Source organism: Antechinus flavipes, chromosome 3 (assembly GCF_016432865.1).
Source record: "Antechinus flavipes isolate AdamAnt ecotype Samford, QLD, Australia chromosome 3, AdamAnt_v2, whole genome shotgun sequence".
NCBI lineage: Eukaryota > Metazoa > Chordata > Mammalia > Dasyuromorphia > Dasyuridae > Antechinus > Antechinus flavipes.
In genome coordinates, this window is record NC_067400.1 from 457,285,732 (window position 1) to 457,303,258 (window position 17,527).

Genomic DNA, 17,527 nt, shown 5'->3' on the forward strand with positions numbered 1-17,527 from the left:
ATTGACTTTGAATAGCCTAGGGGTAAAGTAAAGAGATCCTATACATAAGTGATAGCATAGTTAGAAAAGGGAACATATGTGAGAAATGTTATAAAGGTAAAATCAATGGACCTTGGCAGTAAATTGGATATAAGGCAGGGGGAAGTATAAGAGTTAAGAGATTGATTCCTAAAGTAGAAGAATGTTGGTAACCTTAAAAGTTATGAGAAGTCCAGAAAAGAAGAAAGTTTCAGGGGAAAATAGGCTTCAGTTTTGGACATGTTGAGTTTAAGATGTCTTTGGGATATCTATTCCAAAATGTCCAATAACATGCTAAATATGAGGAATTCAGAAAAACAGAAACTTATATGAAATAATTACTAATAAGCAGAACAAGAAAAAATAATTGTTCAATGATCATAATAATTTTAAAGGAAAGAACATAAAACACTAAGCTGAATACTGACACAAAACAGGCATTTAATTAGGCCTCCTTCTGTCTGTCATATTTCCAGGGACAGTTACTTGTGACAACACAGTGCCTTGGCTATGAACACTTCAAATCCAAGTTCTCTGCCAGAGGTTATAAGAAGAATGATCACTTGTCAGAATAAATGACTGCAAACAAGGTAATGGAGTTGGTAATGTATTTTTTCATCAAAACTGCTATCCCAAGAAAGTGGAATATGAAGTGACAGAAGTATTTTTTGAAACCTCAAAATACAACCCTTGTATGTGTAATAATACTTGTAGTAGAGACACATTCTTTGCCTATTTCCTTTAGGATTTTGTTTTGAAAGAAGACTTTGCTTATCTTTTAGGAACTATAGAAATTTTGGCAGCAAGCAAAAAATGGGGGCAGCCTAGTGGAGCAGAAAAAAGCAATGTATGATTCTTTGATGTTTGGTATAAAGGATAATTTCTCTAATGCCCAGTTTCTTAAACTATGTTTTGCAATCCCACATGGGGTCTTGTAACTAAATGTAGGTATCACACAATTATGATTTATCATCAGCAAATGTTTGGTTTGTATACCAGTTTTATGTACCTATATCTGCAGAATCTCATAAAAAAATTGATCAAATAAAAAAGGATCACAAGAGGAAATAATTTAAGAAGCCTTGCTCTAATACACATGAGCATCAGTAGACTTATAGTGTGATTGAGCATATTTTCAGTTTTTTATTAGTGCTCTGTACATGAAATGTGACTAAAAATATTTTATTTTCATACTATATTTTATATTGCCAAACTTTACTATTCTTTGTTCCTTTTGTATAGATTAATGCTAGTTTGCATGATTGAAATAAAAGCAGTTATATATGACATGAGAGTAGCATATTGGGATTTAGGTTCAGCCATTCCCAGTAAGATCAGGGGTGAAACACGGTTGCTGAGTATTACCATTACTGTTCAATATTGTGTTAGAAATATTAGCTTTGGCAGTAAGAGAAGAAAAAGAGATTAAAGAAATTAGAATAGGTAATGAGGAAACCAAATTATCTCTTTGTAGATGATATGATGGTATGCTTAGAGAACCCTAGAAAATCAACTAAAAAACTACTAGAAACAATTCACAACTTCAGCAGAGTTGCCAGATACAAAATAAATCCACATAAATCATTAATATTTTTATATATTACCAACAAAATCCAGCAGTGTTGTGATATGGGAGCCACCTGCCAGTGGCTGCTGGAGATCTAACTCAGACCTGTAGAATGGATCTTTTCATGTGAGAGGATGATAATACAAGGAAAAAGAGACAGCTGCATTGTCTGACCTCTCTCTTCGTCCCTCCAATTTATTTCATTCCCAATCCGTAAGACGTCAAAGGCTGCTTTGCAACTCCTTCAAGTGTTATGATCCACAGCTGTGGAGGCTCTCAGAGAATTGACCTGTCCCTTCACCACCTAGGTATGGTCCTTAACAATTCCCCATTTTTTTGTTTTATGGAAACACAATTATTTTTCCCCCCATAGCATGGTCAGTAAGTTTGTGCATTAGCTGTTATCTAAGTCCACATGCAAAGACATCTGAGTCTGCATGCTAGGGAGTGCAAATAGCACTATAGCAAGTGTTGAATCTTGTGAGATGTCATGGAGGTAAACTTTCAAATAGAGAAGAGGACTATAGTCAGAACAGGCATTTAAGTCTCATCAGTCTCCTGGTTCAGCCCTTTGATATGTTGGCCCATTTAATTACCCCGACTAAAAAAGTCTTACTGGATCTCTTCTCTCTTTCCTTCCCTGCGGGTTACCAAAGGAACTCTGGGAGGATCCTACTCGCGAACAGCTCTCAGGCGCTGCTGTTTCTTATGTTTCTTATGATTCTTGTATCCACGGTCAGGTGCCATATGTTGCGATATGGGACCCACCTGCCAGTGGCTGCTGGAGGTCTAACTCAGACCTGTAGAATGGATCTTTTCATGTGAGAGGGTGGTGATGATACAAGGAGACTGATAGGTTATTGTGAGGCCTGAATTCTCTCCTCTTCCCTCTTGCTTCCCAACTTAACATTCCTAATCCACAAGAAACATCTGTGTTAGTAAAGGCTAATTTGCAACTCCTTCAAGTTTATGATTCACAGCTATGGAGGCTCTCGGAGAATTGACCTGCCTCTTCACATGGGCATGGTCCTTAACAGAACAGCAAGAGATACAAAGAGAAATTCCATTTTAAAATAACTGTCGATAGTATAAAATATTTGGGAATCTTATCTGCCAAGGCAAAGTCAAGAACTATATGAACACAACTACAAAACACTTTCCACACAAAGTCAGATCTATTATATCCACTAGGCTACTATTATATCTATTATATCCACTAGGCCTGCCCATAAGCACTTGATATTTTTCCAAATTGGAAAAATATCAAGTGCTTATGGGCAGGCCTAGTGGATATAATAAAAATGACAATATTATCTAAATTAATCTCCTTATTCAGTGCCATACCAAATTCCCAAGAAACTATGGTTTCCCAAGAAACTATACCCAAAGGGTTATAAAACTGGTCTTACTGTTTGATCCAGCAGTGTTTATACTGGGCTTATATCCCAAAAAGATTTTAAAGGAGGGAATGGGACCCACATGTGCAAAAATGTTTGTGGCAACCCTTTTTGTGGTGGCAGGGAACTAGAAGCTGAGGGGATGCCCATCAGTTGGAAAATGTATAAATAAGTTATGGTATATGATTGTTCATGGAATATTATTGTTCTATAAGAAGTGATCAGCAGGATGATTTCAGAGAGACCTGGAGAGACTTTTCATGAACTGATGCTGACTGAAATGAGCAGAACCAGAATATCATGTACATTGTTAACAGCAAGATTATATGATGATGATTTCTGATGAACATGGCTCTTTTCGAAAATGAGATGATTGAGGTCCGTTCCAATGAAATTGTGACGAAGAGAGCCATCCACACCCAGAGAGAGGACAGTGGGAACTGTGTGTGTATGGATCCCAACATAGCATTCTTTTTGTTGTTTGCTTTAACATGTTTAACATATATTGAATAACTTGCCCTATAGAGAAAGGGGAGGAAATTTGGAATGCAAGATTGGTGCAAGGATCAATGTTGAAAAATTATATGTGCATATATTTTGAAAATAAAAGGCTTTAACAAACAAAAAAAAATTACCACGGGGGGTGGGGGGGGAGGAGGAAGAAAGAAAAGAAAATCCTAACTGGGGTCACAAAGAATCAGACGGAACTGTACCAATTGAATAAAAACCAAAAAAAGCTAGTGCTGAAGTCTTAGTAGTGGTGTCTGGTATAATGTTTCTGCATTTCCCTGGGGCTACACTGAAGCACAAGGTTCTAGTCTCTGGAAGCTGCCTCTTTGGGACTATGCTGAAGAATGGGAGGGTCCTAGAGCTAATGCCTGCCTAAATGCTCAAGGCTAGGCTCAAACTTATGTAGGAGGCCTTGCCACTGAAGGATGCCGTGGTTCTTGGAGCTACTGGTTCCCCTGGCTATCCTAAAGTCGGAGGGTCTGATGTTTCTATTCCATCACTGAGGTTCAGTATCTTCCACTGGTTTGCTGAGGTGGGCTTGCTGTTGGCTTTCTGGGACACTTCCTGTCCTGGACTGCGAAGTTAGACAGACCTTTCTTGCCAATCTTTTAAGTTTCTTGGCTTCCAGAAATCTGCATCCGCATATTTTAGAAAGACACTAAAAATAGGCAACGAATTGGACCCAGAATTAGGATCAAATACCAGAATCCTGAAGCAGAGAGAAAACCTAGAATAAAGGTAAAGAGCTGTAATAGAATCTATTATGCATCAATTGAAGTTTAAAAAAAAAAAAAAAGCAGGAGTAGCATTCTTGATCGCAAACAAAGCAAAAGCAAAAATAGACCTAATTAACAGAAATAGGGAAGGAGAAACTACATTTGCTATAAAATATCATAGACAGTAAAATAGTATAGATACCATGCTGTGCCACTTGGTGCATATGTTTGGTAAGTTATAGGTCTAGTACTGAACAAGAGAGAACATTAAAAAATATATAATAATTTTGATTATATTGAATTAATAGGCTTTTGCACAAACAAAATCAATACAATCAAGATTAGAAGGCAATCACAAGCTTGTGAAACAATCATTATAGCAAGTGTCTATGATAATGGCCTCATTTCTCACATATATAGAGAACTGAGTTGCATTTATAAAAATATAAACCATTCCTCGATTGATAAATGATCAAAGGATATAAACAAGCAGTTTTCAGATGAAGAAGCCAAAGTTTATCTATATGCTAAATTTCTTTTGATTAGAGAAATGCAAATTAAAATAATTGTGGTACTACCTTACGTCAGATTAACTAATATGGCTAAAAAAGGAAAATCATAAATGTTGGAGAAGATGTGGGAAAAATTGGGACACTAATGTATAGTTGGTAGGATTATTAACATATCAGACTCTTTTGAAACCATGCTCATAGGTCAAACAAACCATGCGTATCCTTTGATCTAGCAATATCTCTACTAGGTCTGTATCCCAAAGAGTTAAAAAGAAAAGGGAGAAAGGACCTAACTCTGCAAAAATGCCATCTTTCACTGGAGATGGTGATCCCTGAGCTTTGGAGTGAAACTAAGGCTACTTACTGTTGGGCCAGTATGAGGAAGGATTAAATTCTTGGCTTGGACTACCACCTGTGCAAAGGCTCATAAATAAGAGATAAGACTCCATATGTGAAAAGTCAAGATAACAGACTTGAAAGACTTTGAAGGACAACAAAGAAATTTGTATTTGATCCTAGAAGTAATAGGGAGCCTCTAGAGTTTATTCAGTAGGGGAATAATATGTTTGGACCTGTATTATAAGAAAGTCATCTTGGAAGCTATATGAAGGAAAGAGAATCGGGGAGCTCAGTTAAACGCAGTCTTTTGCAGTAGTCTACTTATAGTAGGAAGTTGGAAGGAGAGAAAATAGGCTTTTATTAATTGAAAACAGTTTAATTTTATTTTAAAAGTATTTGCTTATAAATCTCAGCAATGGTTAAGAAGTCTAACCTTACATCTCTGTGTTTTTTTAAATATTTAAAACTAAATAAAAATGAGGAAAAAATAGGGAAAAGGAAAATGAAAATGAAATGAAACATTGTCATGTTTATATTCGTGGCTTTCCATCTTTGCTTCCTAGATTATTCTTTTGTTCTCTGCTGTGCATTTTTTACTTAATTCTTTTTTTCCCCTTTATTATCCCCTCCACTTCTTCAAAGCAGGCTACAGTTAAGCACAATATTTTGTGTATGTTTATGTGAATGTATCTGTAGATACATAGATATTTACATGCACATACATACACAACATATCATATATTGTGTATATTATATTATACTCTTGCATTTACATTTATGTAGACATGCATATTAAAACAACATTGATATGGATGATATAAAATAGATTTCTCTCTTGATTGAATCTTTAATTTTGACTTGGTCTAAGATCAGTGGTTACTAGCACAATTTTTTCCCCTAATTCAATTCCTGTTCCTTGTTTGTGTTTGTATGTATCTCTTTTATTTCCTATCTCTGCTAACTCTTCTACATTCTCATTAATTACTCCCACTCTCATTAATCTACATACCCTTCAGTAGCCTACCTTATCCTATTCCCTCCCCCTTTATTTATTTATTTTTTAAATAGATTTTGGAGTTTGCTGTAAGTCATGGTGGGGTTGGAGTGGGGATAAATATTTCCCTATTTAACCCGTTCCTGGTGTGAATAAATTTTCCTTTTCTCTCTAATGCTTCTGTCTCTCGCTTTTTCCTCTATACCTCATTTGTACAGCATAATTAGTAGTATTTTTACCTTTTTTAAACAATTTAGCTCTTTGGAGTCAGATCATACTCAGCTCTGCCCCAATCTTTGAATTAGCTAATTACTAATATTAAACACATGGTTTACATTTTCATATAAAAAATAATTTATTCTTGTTGAGTCCCTTGAAATTAATCTTTGATATTGACTGTTAAATTTGTATTTAGTTCAGGTTTGGTTGAAACAAAGTCCTAAAAATCCATGAGTTTGTTGAATGTCCTTTTTTATTTTCATTCAGTATTATGGTTTTACTGGATATGTTTTTGGCTACAGCCCTAGTTATTTTGATTGTCAGTGTAAATTATTCCAGGATCTGCAGTTTTTTATTGTAGCTGCTGATAAATCCTGTACAATTCTAATTGTAGCTCTAGTATTTGGATTTGGGATATCTGAATTGGGGTGATTTTTGTTTGTTTTTTGTAAAAATTTTCTTTTTGATCTGGACTACCCTAATCTTTTAATCAATATTTGGCCATCATATTTCTGCAAGAATGGTTATCAAAGATTATCCTTTTTGAAAATTTTAACTTGAATATCTGAGTACTAAATCAAAAAAAGGTGTTATGTAAATTAACTACAAAGCTTTCTGTAAATGGAAGGCATAATATTTCTTATCCTTGTGTATTTTTCATGGAGTTCAGATAGAAAGTCCTCAAAGAACAAGGTAGATAAAATAATAGTTTTGTAATTGATAAAAGTATTAGAATGTTTGTCAGCTTAATCTTCTGTAAGTTCACTGAAATCATTCTGGGACAGCTGGAGAAAACAGATTTAGAATGATGATCCTTCTATGCCTCCCTTCCCTGACTCCTTCTTGAGATGATAAACAATCCATTATATTTTATACATGTGCAATTGCAATTGTGTGAAATATTTTCATGTTAGTCGTTTTGTTATCTCATTATTCTTAAAAAGGTTTTAATTTCATTTAGTTTGGATATGAGTATTCAATAAGACTATATCAATTGAAAATGTTCTTAAATTTGATAAGGAACCAAGAGGTCTGGCTGATGCTTGTGTGAGTATCATTAAATATTTTAAAAGGTCATTACAGTGGGAGAGCAGTTCAGTAGGTAAGAATTGACTGGATAAGGGACTGGTTTATCAAAAGCAAAAAGCTTTATCAAGCAATATCAAGGGATCAGTTAGTCTAAGGGGTTGCTCCAGAATGGGTATTTTATAGGGAAAGATGGGGAGGGGGGAGATTGAGTAAAATATTTACTCTTTCCTCATTGTTTAGACCCTCTCCAGGGAGATGTTTGCCTCTTAACCATTGGTCACATTTTAAGAAAAACAGGGAATACAAATATGTAGCAAGACTCAAGTTTCTTGGCATCCTGTCTACTAGAACCCAAGGTCCTTGCCCACCTGGGTTTGTGGTTAACCATGTCCTGTTTACTACAATCCAAGCCTCCTTTACCTTTCCTGATAGAGCTTGTTTTTGTGCTCCTAATACAAACAGAGGTTCTGCTGGGGCCATTTCAGTGCTGCATGGCCCCAAAGAATGCATTTTAAAAACAAAACTGATTTTTCATTTTAGGTAAATTATAGCATAATACTAATTTAGAGCCAGGAGAAACTTTTGCAGTCAGCTCTTCCAACCCTCTCATTTTCCAGATAAGGAAACTAAGGCTAAGGGAGATTATGAGTTACCTCAAAATCACATAGTAAGTTACAAAATAATGATTCAACTCCAGTGCAGTTTCTAAATGGAATGGACAGCTTCCTTGGATAACATCACCAGGAAGGTATTAAGTAGAAAGGTTGTAACCACCAGGTAGGAATATTAAAAACAGGCAAGATTCATACTTTGCACAGAAGTTGTGCTTGATTTTGTCTTAAGTCATTTTCATCCCTGAATTTTTTTTTTCTTCCCTTTAATTTAGCAATAGAATCTAATATCCTTAGCAACAAAGATTATTTTATTGCCATATTTATATCATACTGTGCCCAGTACATAGCAGGTACTTAATAAATGCTTAGTGTGATGATACATTTTATTTTGATGCAAAAGATCCTTCCCACAAACCCATTATAAAGTATATTCTGGAACAGTGATAAAAAAATTATATAGTATAACAGAAAAGGAGAAATATATCTTTTTAACATTGTGTCTGGCACATAGTAAATTCTTAATACTCAGTTGATCATTAGTTGTATTAACATCAGCATGTTTTATTGGACCAGAGTTCAAATGTTTTTATATTGCCTTCATTTAAACCAAATAATGATTTTCCATGTTTTTCTCTTGACTCTGATTTAAAAAAAAAACAAAAGTCTTTTGCAAATCTTCCCATGTTTCTCTGATTTCTTAGTGTCATCATTCCAAAGCTCTATAATCTATAATATAGATTAGAATATAATTGGGAAATGTTTAACAAGGTATATTAAAATACAATACAACATATGGGTAATGTTAATTTGTGGTTGTATAAATCTATGCAGCAAGGATCCATTTCTATTTGAGTTTGATATTGTTGCCTTAAGGCACAGTTATATTTTATTACATTCACATTCCATTATTAGTGCAACCATTCACCAATCAAAATTGTATATTTTGTTTATGGCTTTTTATTATTACAGATAAGAAATTAATATTTTGGGACATACTGATATTTTAATACTACAGATTTTCTTGTGACATAATCGCAGTATATATGGGCTAAAAATGATCGCATATATGTAATATACATTAGATTGCTTGCTCTCTTGGGAGAGTGGAGATAAGAGGAGAGAAAAAATTTGGAACTTAAAGTCCTACTGTGTGGAATAGAGCGATAAGGTGAAGAACTTATAGGAAGGTGTGAATTCTTTTTCTGTATTTTCATTATTTCTGTATTTCTCCTATGACCTGTATAATATGTGCAGGCCTTTATTTACTTGAGCCTTAGCCAGCTATATCTGAAGCCTGAAGGTCTGATTTTCTGTTTCCTAGAAATCAGGTAATTTTGGGAAACTGAAACCTTCCGTAACAATCTCTCCAGATAGCAACAATCAATTAGATGCCTCCTCCTTCCCTCCTCAATGTTCTCTTACTTGTGATGCAATCTCTTATTTATTTATTTATTTATTTATTCATCTATTCATTCATTCATTCATTCATTCATTTATTTATTTATTTATTTATTTATTTATTTATTTATTTATTTATTTATTTATTATTTTGAAAAAATTATCCCTTTGCATTCACTTCTGTTTCGACATTTTCCCTCCTTCCCTCCTTCTACCCCCTCCCCCAGATGGCAAGCAGTCCTATACATGTTAAATATGTCACAGTATATCCTAGATATAATATATGTGTGCAGAACTGAACCATTCTCTTGTTGCACAGGGAGAATTGGATTCAGAAGGTAAAAAATAACCTGGGAAGAAAAACAAAAATGCAAATAGTTTATATTCATTTCCCAGTGTTCTTTTTCTGGGTGTAGCTGCTTCTGTCCATCATTGATCTATTGAAACTGAGTTAGATCTTCTCTTTGTCAAAGATAACCACTTCCATCAGAATACATCCTATTGTTGTTGAAGTATATAATGATCTCCTGGTTCTGCTCATTTCACTTAGCATCAGTTCATGTAAGTCTCTCCAAGCCTCTCTGTATTCATCCTGCTGGTCATTTCTTACAGAACAATAATATTCCATAACATTCATATACCACAATTTACTCAGCCATTCGTCAATTGATGGGCATCCATTCATTTTCCAGTTTCTAGCCCCTACAAAAAGGGTTGCCACAAACATTTTGGCACATACAGGTCCCTTTCCCTTCTACTATCTTTTGGGGGTATAAGCCCAGTAGTAGCACTGCTGGATCAAAGGGTATACACAGTTTGATAACTTTTTGGGCATAATTCCAGATTGCTCTTCAGAATGGTTGGATTCGTTCACAACTCCACAAACAGTGATGTGATCTCTTGTATAAAAGCTGTGTATCTTTACTCCTACCACAAGTTTTCTCTTTCCCTTATCTCATGATAGAACGGCTTATCCAGGTATAATAATTTCTGCTTTCTATTTTGAGTGATTTCTGAGTAGTCATTTTGAGTAAGGGTCTTCTATATCCCACACACTACGAAAATGGATTTTTGAAAATTTATCTTTAAATGAAATTGGAAAAATAAAATAGTATCGAAAAAAATACTCTCATTTTATATTTTTTGTCAGATTTGATTTTATTTTCTTCTCCCTCAGTTTCCATCCTAGACTCTACTTCCCATTCTTTTTTAATATTCAGATTTTTTTTAAAATTGTGCTTACTGTATTTGAATCTAAGAGTTCTTATTTCATTTGTTCTCTCTTGCTCCCATTCTTTTATAGATCCTCCTCTCCTCCGCCTCCCCTCCCCCTCCCCCCACAATTGGGGTTAAGTGACTTGCCCAGGGTCACACAGCTAGGAATTAAGTATCTGAGGTCAAATTAGAACTCAGGTCCTCCTGACTTCAGGGATAGTGCTCTATCCACTGTGCCACCTAGCTGTCCCTTATTGGTCCTTTTGACTACTCTAATGGTTCGTGTGTCTATTCTCTTCTCTATTATGGGATTCTACTGTCTCTGTTGTAGTATTATTTTCTTATTTACATTTCTCCTGTTATTATAAAACTAGGAGTTTTAATTTACCCATTTCCTCCTCAGTCTCTCTAATTTTTCCCTCTATGTGGATTTCTTCCATTCTTCCAGTTTTGCTATTTTGATTTTTTTTCTTTTAGTTTATTTTGTATATGTGTACTTGAAATAAGAAGCTACTACTAGGTTTGTGCACATTTCACTTAGCCAGATTCTCTACTTCATTTCCATTGCTCTCTGCTACTACCTCCTAGTGTAACTTTGTCTTATAAGAGTTTGATAAAGGTATTTTAAATTTTAGCTTAGTGGATGTACCCATTATAAAAGGACAGCTCTTGTGATGGTCTCCCCGATTTTTGGCTGGGAAGGGGAAAAGCAGCAGAAATATAGGCATACTCTAAAATTGAACACTACATAGAAGGGGGAAGAAGAATAAAAGCTGCTATTAAAAAAAAAAAAAAAACAGTAACTTTAGTTTTGACACGTCAGACACCATCCATCCATATGGATGAATTCAGCTTCTAGTGAACTTCAGAAAGGATAGTATGGAAGCCTGTATCCTATCTTGCAAGATATAGAATTGAGGGAGAAGGAAAGAATGAAACTAAAATAGACAAAAAAATGTGAATTGAGGATAATTATTTCTTATTGGTCCCTTTTCCCCCTCTCTCCCGCTTCCTCCCTTTCTCACAAGATGGAGATACAAACACAAAAAAACACAAAACCTATATATTTGTTTGTAAATATATGAATATAGTGTGAAAACCAACATGTAAAATTTTGTTAGTCCAACTCATGAATATTTGTATTTGTTCCAGAGGGGCCTTTAGATAGCAATTCTGATTTTAAAAAAAAAATATGTAAACTAACTTTGAGGCTCCTCACTTTCAGTTCAACCGTATTACCTTCTGACTGTTACAGAGAAGGTACAATTATTTCTTAAGTTGAGCTCTAGTTGTTTTCACCAGATTATAGATAAAGACTGAACTTATTGCAGATAGTTCCCCATTATTCAGCAGGCTTATAATTTCTAATACAAAGTTTTCTACTTTTTTCTTATTCTGACTACTGTTCTTCCTCCTGGAAACATTCTTTCTAACCCGAGCTATGCCTATCCCCACCTTTAGTGTATTATTCAAAACATGTTATCTTGAAGATAACCACCTTGCTTGCTTTTGCATTCCTTGAGAAGTTAGGTCTTCATTTCCATTGTATTAGAGTTTATTTATGAGTGGTGGTGATTGTTGATGTGATACTATTACAGTTTTTAATTTTTTGTTAGGATTTATTCCTGTCCTTGGATTATAAAGACTTGAATAGTCTGTTTCTATCTCCCCAGAAGCCTAAACAAATGGTGCTGTTTGATTTATGCAAGTTATAATCTTTATCATCTATATTATCTTTGTAGCCAGTGTTCAATGTGAAGCTAAGGTTATATTCTATTACAATAGGACCGTGGATTTCTTTTTTTTCCCCTTTCAAATGTATTTAAGACAAGATTTTCACCTAATCCCTTCTCAATACTTACTCTATATTCTCTATCACTAATAACAAAAGAATTGTGATCTTAGCCCTTGTACTTACCTTTCCAAAAGATGTACATTATCAACTATAGCCAGGACACCAACTGATATACATCAATTTCTACATTTGTATTGAATAATGGATTAGAAATTGTTGTTTAATCCCTTTTGGGTCAAGTATGATGTAATCCTTTTAAAACATATCAAAAATCTATTCAACCATGGGGAATTAGAATCTCCCACAAAATAAGGTTTAGTTTTAATACAATGCAGGAAGAATCTAAATGCTTCAGAGAACTAGTAAACAGTTATTTAAGCTTGTTGTCAATATGCCTGATGAAATGCAGCTTTAAAAAATTCTTTTCAGTAGTTAATAGTTTGTACTTGATCAGTAATTATCCTTAAATGCATATGTTGTAATTTGCTCTTGTAATTTTTCCTTTAACTTTGGCCATGGTGAAATCGAGGTAGCTTGGGGGTGGGAATGATGTATTTTCAATTGGTACTTTTTAAAAAATTTCAAAGTGGGAACATATTATTTTTCCTTCTCAAAAGATTTTGTAATAAAATGAAAATACTTAAAGGACTAAAAGTTATTTAGAGATTTGGAAAATAGCTAAAATATAATAGTCTTAAGATAAATGCTTTCTTAGTCATTATGTGGGAGGCAGGAGTTGCTATATATTTTCTTGGGGGAAATTTTTTTCAAATAAAAGCAGCCATGTTCCAAGAATATATAAATTTTCTTTGTTAGTTGAGTAGGAAACAAGGTACTATATAAATTTTGTATTCAGATAGGTAGGTTTAGGAGTTTCTTGTTAGACAAAGGATTATTCTTTCCCTAGTCAGTCCTTTTTCCAATCTCTTATAACTACTGTTGACATTTGTAATAATTATGTGTGCTTGAGAAGAAACAAAAAATTGAATAATAAACTACAGGAATAACTGTTTGCTTCACTCTGATATAAACACTATAATTCCTATATGCTGTTATTTTATTGAATTTTTTTTTAATCACCTGGAATCATAGTTCTCCCCAGAGCTACAGTTTCTTTACGTAGAATTTTTTTTTCCCAAGTTTTATAAATTTAGGAGTCGCATTGCAGGGGGAAAGGAGTGTGGGAGGGTAGATGACAACTCTAACAATCCGAGGTCCAAAAAGCTACCACTTCCTCCTGACCAGAAGATAATTAGATAGTTGAAATAACTAATTTTGTACCAAGAATATAATTAATACTACTTTTTATTCTCTAGCCAGGGCCTTTTTCCAGGCCTAGGTAGAAACTATTTTTAATGGTCTGTGCTTTGTTAACCTTTACAGATTCATAGTTCAAAACTAAGGCAAAGATAATTTTCCAGATCTATGCAGTAAATGACTTTTCCACCACCATATTGTTGGGCTTATTTTTAGAAAATATCTTTTTCCTCTGAAGTTTGGGTATTCCATATTGTACTAGAATCTTTAAAAAAATTTTAATTCTAAATTAAAAAAATAAAAGAAGCATTTCCATAATAAAATGGAAGAATAAAAGAAATTGCACATGAAACTGCAATTCTGTTATGTATAATTTGCTTTTCCTTTGAAAGATATAATAAAGTAATAATGAAACTTTTTTCTTCTCCATGAGATGGGTGTTTGTGCGTGCATGTATGTGTGTGTAAATCCATATTATGCATACTTTTTATCACTTCTCTCTGTGGATACAGATAGCATCTTTCTTCATGGGTTTTTTATTATTATTTGGGTATTTATAATAATCAAATGACATGTTTCCTCAAAATTCTTCTTAAGACTGTATTGCATTTACCGTCTTACTACCTTCTTTGGGGTCTGCTTGTTTGACCTGTCATTTTTTTCTAAAATCATTGCGCTTCTCATCTCTTGTAGCACAGTAGTATTCTGTTACCATCATATACCCTAATTTGTTTAGCGAGTATTCAGTTGATTCACCCACAATTTCCAGTTCAATGACAGAGAACTGCTCTTAGGACATAAAGGTTCTTTTCTTCTAATCATCTTGGGAAACAGAACCAATGGTAGTATTACTGGGTCAAAGGTCATACGCAATTTTATAACTCTTTGGACATAATTCCAAATTGCTCTCCAAAATAGTTGGATTAGTTCACAATTCTACCAGCAGTGAGTTAATGTCCCGATTTTTCTACATATCATTTTAGCCAATCTGTTAGGTGTAAATCATGCAGTTATTTTAATTCGCATTTCTTCAATCAACTATATAGTCTAGAGAATTTTTATATGATTATAAATTATTTTGACCTCTTGGCCAGAAAACTGTTGATTCATGTTCTTTGACCATTTACCATTGGGGAATGACTGATATTCTCATAGATTTGGCAGATGAGACTTTTTAGCAGATAAACTAGTTATAAAAATTTTCCATTTTTTTTTTTTAGCTACATTGGTTTTACTTGTAAAGCAAAACAAAACAAAAAAACACTTTTTAATGTAGTCAAAATTGATTTTATACCTCACAGTACTCTCTCTTGTTTATTCATAAATTGTTTGCTTATCCATCAATCTGATAAGCAGTGTGTTCCATATTCAAATTTTATTGTGATAGCTCCTTTTATATCTTAAAATTTTTTTAAGATTTAGAACTCATTCAGTCTGGGAGAGTTTCATTCTAGAGTGCAAGGCATAAACAATTGTTTCTCTTTAGATTCAAAATTAGGAAGACCGTATAGAAAACATAAAGTGGATAGGATAGAGTAAGTGAATTGTTACTATAATCTATTTAAGCAGTAAACATTTTGCATGACAAAGTTATATGGCCTTTAAAGATTCATAAAGCTTGGCCCCCTTCCCGGGACAGCTGTCTGATGTCTGCGTCAGCTGCTAGCCTTTGTTTAAAGTACTACCTCTGACACCTCCAGGCTCCTGCTACTCAACTTCTGCATCCCAGGCAAAATGCAGAGCAGAGCAGATGCCAACCTTCACTGATATAGGGACCTTCCTTTTTGAGAATTGCTTAAATTAATAAAATCATTGGTCTGGCACAAAACAATGTGTGGGCAATGCCCTGTTTATAAACACATTATGTACATATGAAGTATTGGAAATGACTAACACATTTTTCTTAAAACCTACCTCATATGCAATTTGAATATTCTAAGTTTATTCAGAATTTGCAAGAAATTCATCCAGGCCCTCTTCTATCTAGACAGGATCCTCCTCTACAAAATACCCTACTCTAGCGTTCACCCCAGCATCTACTTGTCTTTAAGAAATGAAAAAACTGTTAACTTAAAAGGGTTCCAAGATTCCACCTTCGAATAACTCTAAATGTTATAAAGGAAGGTAAAATCGAGCTAAGTTGGCCTTCCTGTAACTCAGATTCATTTTGTAGTTCTGTGCATTGTGACAAAGCAAAAGAAGTCTCTGTGTGTAAATGTAATACACCGAATTAGAAACAAAGAACCAGGATTGGTAAAACAAATGAAAATATGTGGCATATTACAATAGTCAATGAGCATTTATTAACCATCTACTATGCTCTAGGAACTGTGCTAAGTGCTGGAAATATAAATACAAAAAGAGGGACACCCACACATACACGTGTGCACGGGCAGGGGCGGGGGTGGGTGTGGGATGGGAATGGGGGAAGGAGAAAGAGGGAACAGAAACAGATTGATCCTGCTCTGAAGGGCCAAAGAGAGGGAGGTATCCAAAGTAGGAGGGCAGGGGATGGTGAAGTAGAGAAGCAGTCAGAGGTGTCCCAAAGTAGTACAGCCAGGTGAGAAATGAGATGTCTGCAAGTTGAGCTCTCTCCTTAAATGGAAAATCCTCCAATCCAAAAGGCTGAGGATAGTGATGAAGTAGAGTTCCAAGACTAATGAGATCTTACTGGAGGATGAGCTTCCTGAGGCATGATAGAAAATTTGAGAATTTCCAAAGGATGAAAAGCCTGAGTTGATCTCCTCCTTAAATGGAGACTTGGAATTCATGGTCTTACTCCCTGCTCAGGAAGGCAAAGATATTGATACAGTGGAGTAAATCTAGTTTTTGTTACACAGGTAGACTGGTTATTTTTGTAATTACTATTAAGTAGCATGGGGGAGGGAGGGTGTTCATGCAGTAAAACCAATTACTTTTATACCTGATATAGTATATCTTTGCTTTTAATCACCCTTCTTGTCAATAAAAAGTAGGCAATGCAGCATCCATTTTGGATGCTAGTTTAGAATAAGTGAAATATGTTACCCTTTCTTGATCTTTTTGCTTTAAACTGCAATTAACTGTCTTGGTTTCTTTTCTAAATACAAATTTAGTGATTTTAATTTGTTGTATTACTTATTATAATCGATTAATATGATTTTTTTTGCTTTTGTTTTTATACAGAAAAACGGACCACTGAAAGAAAACAAAATCTTAAATATAAGCCTGGCTTATGAAAAAACAGATTGCACTCTTTGGCTTAGAATGGGTACTACCAATGATGAAATTGCTTCTATGGAACAGAACTCTTCCTTAAATCCTTTATGTTTTGAATGTGGTCAGCAACATTGGACCAGAGAAAATCATTTATACAATTATCAGAATGAGGTGGATGATGATCTGGTCTGTCATATTTGCCTTCAGCCCCTGCTACAGCCATTAGATACCCCTTGTGGACACACATTCTGCTACAAGTGCCTAAGGAACTTTTTACAGGAAAAAGATTTCTGTCCATTGGATCGGAAAAGACTCCATTTTAAGCTGTGTAAGAAATCCAGTATTCTGGTTCATAAGCTCTTAGATAAACTGTTAGTTCTATGTCCCTTTTCTTCAGTATGCCAAGATGTAATGCAGCGTTGTGACCTAGAGGCACATCTTAAAAACAGGTAAGTAGTAATTTATGGAAATTATTAGTTTTGCTTATTAGATATTTATAGGGGACTATAACTTAATTCATGTCATTTCTTTCATATGTTTTGTTTTAACTCATTTAGAAATTTCATCTCTAATTATCATTTGTTACATTTCTAAAAAGTTTAATTTTATAACTTTCATCTTTTGGAGATTGTTGATTGAAGAATGGGAGAAATTATTATTATCCTCAATAATATACCATGTTATCCTGTTTTATGTTGTAATATCCCCTTTCTGTGTTATTGTGGAATGAACATTTAACCTTGCAGTCA

The 17,527-nt window shown here is 34.3% G+C and overlaps 1 protein-coding gene across 2 annotated transcripts in view; it reads left to right on the forward strand.

Moving 5' to 3' along the window:
• The window catches only part of LNX2 (ligand of numb-protein X 2), an 87,465-nt gene that overhangs the window by 29,173 nt on the left and 40,765 nt on the right, over nt 1–17,527 (forward strand). Inside the window, exons 2-3 of one of the 2 annotated variants that reach the window (XM_051986533.1) lie at nt 495–608; nt 16,746–17,227. In XM_051986533.1, the coding sequence (XP_051842493.1) occupies nt 594–608; nt 16,746–17,227 (497 nt within the window). In that variant the 5' untranslated portion in view covers nt 495–593. The remainder of the gene's footprint in view (nt 1–494; nt 609–16,745; nt 17,228–17,527) is intronic. The other variant, XM_051986534.1, reaches the window with a different exon arrangement.